Here is a 12429-nt window from a genome sequence, read left to right as displayed (position 1 = left end):
AATGTTTCTGCTGCAGATGCTACATACATTCATGTTGCTGTTCTTTAGAAAGGAAGGGCACACGGCCTGGATATAAAAGTGTGATTTTGTTTTTTTCTGGAATACTATAGAAACTATTAACAGGGACACAATACCTGAAAAGGGGCTATGCACAAAACAATTACTATATAATCGCACTGTACAGCATGTATGCACTATTCTGACATTGATCAAGCATGAATTATAAGGTCTCGTAAAAGTTTTGATGTCAGTTTCTCTTGTTAACTTTTTTTTTAACCTCAGGACAACAACAACTTTTCAGTTTGTTTTCTAACTGCTATTTCTATCAATGATAACACACAAAAACCTAAGCAATTGCAAGATTGTAGCTTGAAAAGCTGAATATCTGTTCAGCATTAGCAAGGTTGTGTGCAAACTAACAAGTGCATTCTATTGTAAGATATTTTACAGCAATTGTAAACCCACAAATGTTCAAGTTCAGCTGGACACTAAGTAATCCAAAATAACAGATTTAGTGGTTTAATGGTGTTATGAGCAATACAGAGAGAACTGTGGACATATTCCAGGGGAAGGCTTACATCAGGTTAATTATTCGGCCCGACAGCTCACTCAACTGGCAGAACAGTTAGGAGTTGGCCACAGATTTTGTCAGTCCATATGGGAAGAGAAGTTCCTTCTGTTAAGAGAAAAAACTGTTGGAAAATTGGTCATTACTAAAGAAATAGTTTCAGTTTAATGTCAGAAAGTAATGTCTGTAATGTGTTGGTGGCCTATGATGTGTTTTATGAAATAAACTCAATTTAGAAAATTACAGCTTATCATAATTTCAACAATGTGACAAGACTACATCCTATTCTCCATATTTACTGCAATAAAGCTTCATGTCCTTCAAGTCTATCTCGCAGGAAGTGTCCATTTTTTTTCTCCTGAATTTATGCTTCCTTGTTTGGTGGCATGATTGAAAACCCTGAAGATACAACTTTAAAAAGACAGACAATGAATTTCGCTCAGGATGCATTATTTTACATAAACTGCACAGGGAGTGTGAGATGGTGCAACAAAAGACCCCAAGCAAGATAGTTAAGTAGCTGCATTCGTACATCTCTCCATTTAGCCCCTGTTACTCTACTTCAAAAGGGAAGAAAGTATTTTAATGGGAATACACTGATATCATTTACTTCACACATACAAGGTACTGTCTAATTCTAATCATCAAAGTCTATAGGTTGCAGGTATTTATATTAATTGCGGGTTGAGTGATGGTCTGAGCACAGGATATAATTTGCAATAATGACTAGCGCTCATTATTTCTCCTCCATTCAGGTCCTGAACTCTGTGAAAATCATTATGTGGGGGAAATCAGAATGAAGGGGCACTCTTTAAACCCAAACCCTCCAAGTCTCATTTGCTAATAAAATTCACAGAGGTCACCATCGCAGAAAAGCACAGCTGCCACTTCGGAAATGTCAATGAAGACAGGGCTATTCTCACTGTCTGCTACCAATCAAAAATGCTCTCGCTGTGAGGGTTAGGCTGTTAATGTGAGCAGCCATGGCCTCCACTCAATTTTCCAGAACTTTCCCTGTGTCCTTTGAAACATGAAAGGAGCCTGATAAAATAACACTGAATAAGTTTGGGCTCTCCATATGAAGGACCTGGCAAGTCTCTTTGACAGAGTCAAAAAGATTCACCCAGAGCCATCCATCATGCGGAACACGTTGCAGCCCTGTTGCTTTGTTCAGGTGAAACAACTGACCCTTATTACGCTCCCTTTGTTGCCGCATGTCAATCACCAGTAATTCTTAATGGCTTAATGTCATCTTAATATGCAGTCTGCACTATTGGCACTCCTTTGCAATAAATAGGCCATTTAATGGGTGCTAATACACAACATTACACAACAGGGATTGTTCACGTGAGCCATTTATCATTAGCTTTTATTGTTCACACCATGCATATTTAAGATCCAGAAAAGATACAGAATGCAAATATGTCCTTCATCATGACAGTGCAGTGTACTGTCTTAATCCTGTTTATCGTAATGGGTAAGCTGTTTGCTCAGCTCGCAGGATATTTTTCCAAGCCCACAAACATGCTAAATTGAAAATCATAGTATGTCATACCCAGGAATTAATTCACGGATTGATCACACGTCGTAATTTGCTCTTCTATTTTGTCCCCTAATCATATAATGGGGTTTCTCCTTAACCTCGCAACCTTGGCAATGCCATGTACAGAGTGATTTCCACACGTAGTTGTGAATGGCTGAAAAGCAATTAGCTTATTTTACAATATGGTGCCGCTCCCTCCGCAACAGCAAATCCCATCTTTTGCTGATGTGATTTAAATTCTGATTAAATTTCTGACGTCCTTCAGTCAGTGGGTGTTCTCTCCTCTCATATTTTAAGTGGCTCACCTTCTCCTCTTTCATTTGAACAGCACATTCAGCACCATAAACAACACTTATTGTGCAGATAAGATAAAGGGGCTTTGTCAATTCATTACCGCCTGACTGAAATGGCCAAAGTGTGAACAGTTTGCCTTTTAAAATGATCTGTCTTATCAATATGCAACAGCCGGACTCTAAAAAAAAAATAGGCATCCTTCTGGGTTAAAGAGTGAGCGGCATTTGCATGAACATAATATGAAGAAGAAGAAGATAACAGAAAGAGAGAAGATCACAGTCACACTATTAAAAATCCCATCCTGCCAATCTTCCACGACTGTCGAGGTGTTATTATCAACAAATAAGTAGCTTTCAAAACAAAGACCCTGTGCAACAGTGGGGCAAAAGCATTCAATTTCCTTCGTGAAACATATTTAGGGCAGACATTAAGTACAAAACAATAAATGATTTAGCTGGAGCTGCATTTGCTATTGTTCCAAGCAGAATACAAAAACCCTAATTAATCTCAGTTAGAGGACCTTCTTTCCTCCTCTTGCTTTATTCCCTAGAATGGGTCTCAGGGGAGAGCCAAGGGAGCAGTAGCCTACTGCTAACAACATGCATGACACTAGCAGACAAGAGGCAGCCTCTGCACCAGCTGGGGTTTACTAAAAACAGCTCCTTCTTAATGGTACTTGGATACTCCACCCCTACAACAAGTCACTGCAAACTTCTTCATCAAGTCAACTTCATTAGTTTTTCTGAGAGGAAAAATCCGTTTTTTTGGCACGTTACAAATGTCTTTGATTCAAGTGGGGTAATTTTGTTTTCAAATGACGTGCAATCCAGACCAATACCTGATTATGGCAGAAGTGCATCCAGCTCCATTCTCTAAAGCTGAATGAGTGTTGGCCTAGATGGTTTTATTATCATTGTCCAGGACAGATGAGTCTGTTGGTAATAACAGGACAGCTAGTGACAGTTGTGCCAGGGGTTTCTCCAGTTGGCTTGGGAGATGAACACATGCAGGAGTGCCCAAGCAGACATGCATAGCCTCAGAACTGGGCTGAACCACCCTAAAAGGAGCCAAAGCATGCAATCAGTGCCGTATGGAGGGATAAACAAGGCGACTCTCCATCCAGACATAGCAATTAGGTAGGGAGCACATCATCATAAACAACCAAGAGTTTCAGGCACTGTTTGTCTCTTCTTCTGACCAGAGAGCTTGTTTTCTTTGTTGCGTTTCATTTCACTTTTCTGTTTTGGTACTCTTATTTACTTGCTGAAATGGAACTAGGCCAGTTAGGCCTTTCACACTGTGACTTTGTAGGATGAAAGAGATTCCACGGCAGGCTGACATCAAGCTCTGCTTAATGCCTCGATATATTTACCACACTGACACAGTGGCATAATTCAGGATGTCTCCTACTGATTCCACAGCCCTTTCAAACATATTTCTGCATACACGTAAACGATAGTGTGCAACTTTCAGGTCTGAAGATTATTAACCTTTATTAAAACAAAGAAGTCATATCATCGTATAATGAATGTGGCATTTTCTTTTAAAGGACTGATGGCTATAGTCTACTTTTTATTATCATCAGCTTCTTCTTATGGCACTCAAGTAATAGTTAAAGCTTCAAATTATAAATACTTGAGTTTCAACCCTAGGCAAACATCACAACAACTGCAATATGTGGTTATATGTTGAAGGACGTCTTTCTTCCATCCATTGCCTACATCTGCACATGACAGCTACAATATGGTATTGTATGGGAAAGATTTGGGTCACTGCAATAGGCTTTGGCAGTCAAACAATAGCAATACATCCCAGTGATAGAGATTTCATCAGTAAATATAAAACTGCTTGACAGAATGTTGAATAATTTCACTTAAACACGTTGGATACAACATGGCCAAAACACAAAGTTTGGTTGATTGAACAAACCGAGGCTCAGCAGCCTACCATAGACCTTCGTGTCTTGTCACTTTTAGCAAGACTTCCATGTTGGCTTTCTGACTGTCTCAGCCTTTCATCACCTCCGTCAACGTAGACCTCTGGTGAGCCTTTGCGGGGGTCAGCAATTAACCTTGCAAGACATATTGTAGTCTAAAAACACCCACAACCCCGCCCCTCGACCATCACCTCCGCCTAAGTGATACACTCCAAGCAGCTTGCTTCGAGGGCTGACAGACTTGACGTTGGAATACACATGGAGGCTGGTGAAGGGTCTCCATCTATTGGTCCTGGCCGGCCACATTAAACTATAGACAGCAGCTTTTCCCTGGCTGCCCTCTGTGGGCCTCCAGGTTTGATTTGTTTTCTTTATTTAATGTGTCTCAAGGTAAAATCATTCAGAAATTATATTGGTGTGGAAATTTGCTTGTGAATTTTTTGTTGTTTTATTAACAACAAAATTCTTACCTGTGTGCTTTGATTAACATGCAAAAGTGGCTATATTCAAAGTAAGCCTTTTTCTACTCGTCTTTGTCAAAGATGAGTCATATAAATGATTATTCATTTATAACGATAAAAATTTCAGCTAAATAACCTAGTCGTACAATAAACTGTGGTTAAGGTATCACTAGAGTTAAAAAAAACAAACAAAAAAATCTAAATAATATAGAACATTTGGCAAATAGGACAAAGATTGTAGTTATGGTTCAAGAACAGTTAAAAGGCTAATTAAACACTCTGAAAAAGCAAAACACGCTACATTGCTGGCAGCGTTGCACCTTTCACTCTGTCTCCTCACCAAATTAAGGGCACACCACTTCCTACGCTGGCACGGAGTGTAAGCAATAAATTTGAACCATAAAGTGTAAAATGGTCCAAAACTCTAAGAAATACTAGAATTAGAGTTCATATGAGAACCTCCTCGGGAAGGATTTCATTTGCTCAGTCAGAGCAGGGAAGACTTTAATTATCGTTTAAATCATACATACACAATGACATTAAGAACACCCTTATTTGGACAGATACTGTCTACAACTAATTTTAAAAGGTATTTAAGGTAGTATCGTCTGCTGCTCTCTGCTCTGAGCCTACTTCAATTCCATTTCCATCCTGGCACACCAGGTAGGATAACAATCTGTTCTGTGAGTATGATAAGGTCGTTTTGTGAAGATTCATAAGTGCACGTTGAGAGTAAGGCAGCAATCAGAAGTAAGATAGCTTTTTCCAGCAGTGTGGCTTTCACCTAAATGCATTTTTACCCATCGACCCCCTCTCTAGTAGCCATAAAACAATTTCACCCGTCAAGTACACTACATTTCACATCCCTTTCAATGTGGTCAAAGAGGAGAGATTACAATTTCACGCAGCAGGTTGAGTGCTCACACTGTGAATTGGAGAAAGAGCTGCAACCTGTTAATTACGCACAATTCAAGACGTGCAGGTAGAAAACAAGCCTATCTGAAGTGTACTCAGACTAGGAGGCACAATCAAGGACACCACTTAACCAGACATGGAATTTTAATCAGATATGTTAAATTTAGACGGTGCACCAGGTGTTAATTTGTAGGTCGAGGCTTTTCCAGATTTCAGTGTCACCTTTGCCCGGCCTCCATGTGTCCCGACATTAATCAATTGCGATAGAAAAAGGAGGCACTTCCCCCTCCTCGGAAAGTAATTTCTCTGGGGCAGTTCAACACACATCATCTTGATGTACACACAAACAGGTCTGGGCACTGGGCACTGCTTAAAATTAGTGAAGGCCTGCTAATTAATTCCCTCTCTGTCACTGAGGGGCCCAGTGCAATCTATCTGTGATGCAGCCTTTGTGAGATTAGGCTTCAGATAGGGGAGGAAAACAATATCCATTAGTCAGTAATGCTACCTGTGTTAAAACATGGAGGGGGGGGTGTCACTCCATTAGTCTAATTCCTTAGGTGTCTTGTGCTCAGTGACGGCGATATCTCTGCATTTCAAATCAAATGAAAAGCGATCAATGGAACATTAACGAGACAAATTGCGTTCGACAGAAACAAAATGCAGGGAAAGCATTTCAATGAATTTTAATATGTGGCTGACAGATAGACCTTCAATTAAAATGGATCTGAGTAGTTTGATATCAAATGTTGCTTTTTGTTTCACTTCACATCTCTGTACCAAAGATTCTATGTAACAGATACTTCTGCAGAAACTATTCACATCAACATCAGAGATAATTACTAAACAAGAAAACAGTGTTGGAACTCCAACGCAAAAAATTGAAATACTGTTTTCTCTTCAAATGCATACATAATTTGAATAGTAGTTATGCACCTGCAAGTTGCAATTAATATGTATTACTTTCTAACACTAAAATTGTTTACATGAAGCATTGTATTATATTCCAACTGTAGTCTGACTTAAAAGCCTAATGAGTAAAAATGTGAATATCTAAATCCTCATACTTTAATGAAATTAATTTCAATTTCATTGTAATGAAAGAAAACAACAGATAAAAATTTGTCATGTAAATGGGCTCACAAATTAGCTGCATGTTTGGGATATTTATCCTTGTACATATACTGTAGCTTTGCTACATGAACCGAGTGAAGTATTCCATTTTCAACTTTTTATGTCAGATGTCATCAGCAGCTGATTTTCTCCTATATTCAGACATTTTAACAACTTGGGAGCTATATTTGTGCAACACTAAATGAATTAGCTAATGTAAATCGAGCCAGGGTGAAAATTTGAAAATACAAAAGGTGATCTGTCATTGGTATGAAAACTCATAAAAGTTTCTTGGTCTCACCTGCAGACAAGCGGTATAACTCCTATTTTGGGGCATAATTGTATAATATAAAGGCTTGTATCATTGTCTACATACACTCAAATGTTTGAAGCAATCAAAGAACAAAGCAGAGGAAAGCTTTGAGCTAGCATGCTGTTGCTTTAGGACAATGTGCCTGTCCAAACAGCACAGGTGGCAGAATCAGTCAAATGTGGCTTTGAATTGTTGCCCCATGCACCTCAGTAACCTGACCTGCACAACCTGATTTCCATCTGTTTCCCAAATGGAAATCCCACTTGCATAGTTGCCATTTTCAGAGTGCTGATGAAGTCAACCCTGCTGTCTCCTGTGATGTTTTCTGGTGAGGCCGACTACTTTCTGAAGTACCCTTGTGTCCATTTACAAAATAAAATTCCTTTATGTAAAAAAAAAAAGTCCTTGTTCATGGCAAGATAGTGCTTTTCTCATAAAACAGGCAATGTCAAATGTGCCTATGTTACAATGATGTATTCTCAGTATGGTGAAGGAATCATTTCACGTCTTCACTGTGTCAGTATCACCATCCTTACCTGAGGGCATCCAGGGATCTGATGGAGACTTCTCTCTGGTATTTGCCTGCTCCCAGTCAAGGTCATCATCTCGGCCTTGGCTGTATCCACATGCTGCCAGTGGCTTCTCAAAGTTACAATCGCCTGTTACAAAAGAAAGAAATGAATAGGGTTATGCGGTTTTTCCATTAACTTGCTGCTCAAATGAATGAATATATATATATATATATATATATATATATATATATATAATAAATTATTTTCTCTTTTTTTTCTCGGTGGTGTTCATAATGCAGTATGCAATGAGATGCATTTAAGTGAGACAGAGTGAAGGATTACTGTAGTAGGCGAGGCACAACATACATTACCATCATTAGCAACACTGCAGTCCCATTTCACAATGACAAGTATGAAGTGTCCAAACTCCATCATTGTTAGGCATTATGTCCCCAAACTGCACCACCATCAGGGATAAATTGATTTATTTTCTTTGCCGGCTGCAGAACTTTGCTGTTCATGTGCCCTTACTCCACCAAGCCACTCTAATCTTTTTACAAGCTGCTTGCAAAATGACAGCAAGCAACCATTAGGGCCACGCTTCAACCAGGCTTGGCGTGTGATCGATTAATACAAATACCCCTTTATTTGTCGCGCCTTAAAGGCCACACAGAGAATGTGAGGGTTGAGCTTTTTTCCCGTCTCAAAGTGCTTTTCAATCCACTCAATAATCCACAAAAAAGGGACGTCAGAACAATGTGTGGCTGGAAGAAAAAAAAGTGAAATATAAAGATGGCTTTTACACTGGTATTGTTCATTTTAGAGAAGGCAGACAACTTAGAGAATTGGACAAAATGATCCTGCGCTGTTTCAGATACATGATTACATTAGGTCATCGTTGATAACAGATGTACAGAAAATTATGCTTCTTCCTGCCAGAAATGAATACAAATGGCAAATCTGAAAATGTTTGCTGGCACATTGCTAATACGTTTCTAAACACAGATGACATACAAATTTTATTGCCTCTGGGAACGTCCTTTGAGCCAGAATCTATGCCAGGCCAAAACCAATATCTCATCTCTTACAAGCTCCCTCTGACATTCTGCTGTACAAAGGCTACGAGCATGGGTTTTTGTTTTCCGATTTATCTCTCTGGTGACATTTACAGTACATGTGCAAATGAGTGGCCAAATGAGGGGAACACAGGATAATTAATACTCAGCTTCACAGGGCAACTGAGGATATATTTGTTGCTTTGTCTGTTTTTATGAGGAGGTTCACACAGAAAACGGACTGATTGTCGAAGTATCACAGGTAAAAAAACAAACTATAGAAACAACATGGAGAGCTTGTCCATAAACTGATAGAACTGCTGGGTTGATATTTTCTGCCTCAATGCTGATTTGTTAAACTTGGAGTGGACAACAAACGCCATATTTCTACCATCTTGACATCCTCGTTGAGTAGCACTCTTCTCCATTCAAACATCACTATCAAACAGGTCAAATTCAGGGCATAGTCCAGCATAACAAACTCTCCATTGTTCTATTTCCTATGTAGTCAAAGAACAGGAGTTACTTCCAGTTATTGCAATTTATTGTTTTTGGGTACACTCTAAGTTAACGCGGTGGTCAAAGCTGACGGATTCTGTGCTGCAATGGAAACAGAAAGCCTGAAACAGCCGATTAACGTTTCTATAAACATTCGCGCCACTTTGCATTTGCAATGACTTCCACCAGTTGAAAGCCACCTATAGACAGAAGGCTCAACTCATTTCCCTGATTTCAGCCTCCTCGACTCCTCGATCCTTAGTCTTGCAGCCTGTGACCCAGAAATCAGTCTTGGTGTATTATCACAAACGATGTCTTGATTCCTAAATTGCATCTCGAGGAGAGAAGATGGAGGAGGTTTGCTCAAGGAGCTATGAGTAATTATGCCAGGTGTATAATTCCTGTGTCCTCAGTAAATGCCTCTCTGCACTCGTGAGAGTCAGCTGAAATTCACAAACCATGCTGGGAGCTGGATGAGTGTGCTTATATGATATACGTCACTCAATCAGAATATATGTCACTTTTTATTAGTTTAGTAGTATTTCGGGTGCCACAAACCGGCTGCTGCGGACTTATCGGGACTTATCCATCGGCAATGACACAAGGAATGAACAGCCTTGGCGGAGTACTGTGCTCTCTGAGTGCTTTTCTAATTCTAAAGAGTGCTGTAAGCATTTCCAATGTTAATTCACACAGTTTCTCACACTCCTGTAATATGAGAAAAAATGAAATTTTAGATTATGCAAACTTATAAAAAACTTAAGAAAAATAATGGATTTTTAAACTGCTTTAATTTTCATACTCATAGAAGAATGGGACAAAAGTATTCAGCAGATTTACATTACTATATCGTAGTACATCGACTACAACCCAGTTATACAGTTATATTAGATGTCTTCTCAGTTTTTTAAAATAATTTTTTAAAAATTAAACACTACTAACAAGTATGTCTACCAAAGTGCAGCACTTAAGCAGAGTTTAAAGGTGCTTATGCTTTAACTAATTTAATTTGATGCTACTCTACAACATTTGTCAATAAGTTAAGTTACTGATTATTTTGCAGATTCTAATTATTATGCAACATACAATCGCCAAATAAAATAAGAAGCCTGTATGTCGACTAAGCAGCAATATGTAAAGCAAGTCAAATTGGTTCCAGCATCATCAGCTGCAGCATTAAAACAATACTTACACAATGATGCATCAGTCAACATGGACAAATGTTATTCTCAAATTAGACAATCTGCATAATAAGTGTTTTTACTGTTGTGCTTTTAGTGTGTTTGATGACAACAGTTACAGAGTTATACACAGGTAAAAATCTGCATGCAATACTTTTACTCTTAACAGAGTATTTCTGCACTGTAGTGTTGTTGCTTTTACCTAAATAAACCACCGCTGTTAAGAACTTTTCAAGGAACATATATATCAAATATGTTCTTTTTCAACTTTTATATTCAGAGATGCGTGAAATCTTTTATACGTGTCAAAATTTGATAACATTTAACATATTTACCTCATAAAATGTTGATTTCCATGCAATAGTTTTTCTTCTGAGCTATTATCCGAAGCTCATTAGCATTCTTTAACATCTGCTAACTGCCACTGTGTAATTGGTGGAGAGTTAGTTCATCATTCTGTTGAGGCAGTTCTGTAATCAATCCTCCTACTGTACAGAAAGTATTGTGCACAGCCTATAGGACCTGCAGTGTGTATTGTTGATGAAATGTGAAGTGGTAGTAACAGGGTAACCAGTGATATTTTGTCCAGACTAGCTGAAAATCTTTGCAAGGAAATCTGAAATCACCATTGGCATGCTCCTATGCAGGGCTCTTAACCCCCAGTGGTTCACTTGAAACTGTGCAGTGGCCAACAGAATAAAGCGGTGGTCATCCTGCATCTCCCTGGAGTGAGCATGCAAAACTCCAGGGGCGTCAAAGCGGTGCTGGAAAAGAGCATGTACTTCATGCTCAGTCATCTTGAAATAAATAGACATGTCTGTGTAGCCAAGATGTAACTTGGAGAACATTTACATGAGTCTCTGGCTGCAGCGTCACTGGGACTGGCTCCATTCCATCAATATTTTGACTCAATAGTTCCAGGATACTTCGCCCTGTGCCACCCACCTTCCTCTCACAGCATGGTGTAGCTCAAGCAAACCCAAAGAGGTGGCTCTTATTGGTGTTTGATATTTAAATCGATGGCACTGGCGAGGAGTGAAATATATTCCAAGTCAGTGGGAGGGGAGGGAGACTTTAGAACACGAAAGGAAAAAAGCCTTCAAAAGAATATCCATAAAGCAGAGCTGAATTCTTGTTTACTTTTGACAGGTATGATTTTTTTGAAAATGTCACGTATTTTAAAACTGTATCTTCTCAAAATACACCGTTAACAATTTTGCTCTATTAATGACTCTCCTGTGACTCAGTTTATTTTAACACAAAAGACATCAGAAAATCTCTATTTTAAATTGCACATGTTTTCAGGTGGCAGCAGTTAGAAATTTAAAAAAAAACTGCTAGCATTACAATTACATTATTTATTTGCAATTTTTTTTAACTCATTTTATTTACTTGCAATTTAAATCACCTGTTCAAACAAGGCTATTCATCTGACATATTTAGGAGTATGTGATGCCAGAAGTTGATACAATGCAAAGTCATAAAACGTTGAATGTAAAATGATGTTAAACCAAATTACACTTCATAGTCTCTTGGTAATGATGTTTTCTGACTGATTCTATGTATTTGAAAACAGTGGGTGGCACTAACCCATACTACTTTTTCATTGACAAAACTTATTGCTGTGAAGACAGGGCACCATTGAAATAGGTTAACAGAGCGTGAACAAGCAATAAATCAATATGCATTGCTTTGATTGTTACACAAAGCTCTTGGTATCAGATTTCAGTACTGTGAAAGTCTCCATGCAACTTGTTATTGACCTGCTATGGGATTGTTCTGTCCTGAGGTAAACAATAAAACATCTTGTCCTATAGAAATTACAAAGCATCATAAGCATTCTTAAATGTGAGGCTTCACCATTGTGAGCGCCATAAATCAAACACAAAATGTATCACCGATCACATGTAGCATGTCATCAATACAAACGGGTGCCTCTGAGTCAAGAGATTATACATTTATGCAGATGAACGCATCAGTCAATAGCATCATAATAGTCCTTCTCTCTGTAGGAGGTTTATATCGCTGCCAGTGTGTGGC

General features: G+C 38.7%; 1 protein-coding gene across 5 annotated transcripts in view; it reads right to left on the bottom strand.

Annotated features, from left to right (window-relative positions):
• LOC110957685 (protein tyrosine phosphatase receptor type M) overlaps window positions 1-12429 on the bottom strand; it is a 188290-nt gene that overhangs the window by 135314 nt on the left and 40547 nt on the right. For all 5 annotated transcript variants that reach the window (XM_051953453.1, XM_051953454.1, XM_051953452.1 and 2 more), the window contains one exon: window positions 7680-7802. In XM_051953453.1, the coding sequence (XP_051809413.1) occupies window positions 7680-7802 (123 nt within the window). The remainder of the gene's footprint in view (window positions 1-7679; window positions 7803-12429) is intronic.

The sequence above is a fragment of the Acanthochromis polyacanthus genome, chromosome 9 (assembly GCF_021347895.1).
Source record: "Acanthochromis polyacanthus isolate Apoly-LR-REF ecotype Palm Island chromosome 9, KAUST_Apoly_ChrSc, whole genome shotgun sequence".
NCBI lineage: Eukaryota > Metazoa > Chordata > Actinopteri > Pomacentridae > Acanthochromis > Acanthochromis polyacanthus.
Note: the sequence above shows the minus strand (reverse complement) of the source record. Positions and strands in the feature narration are given on the sequence as shown.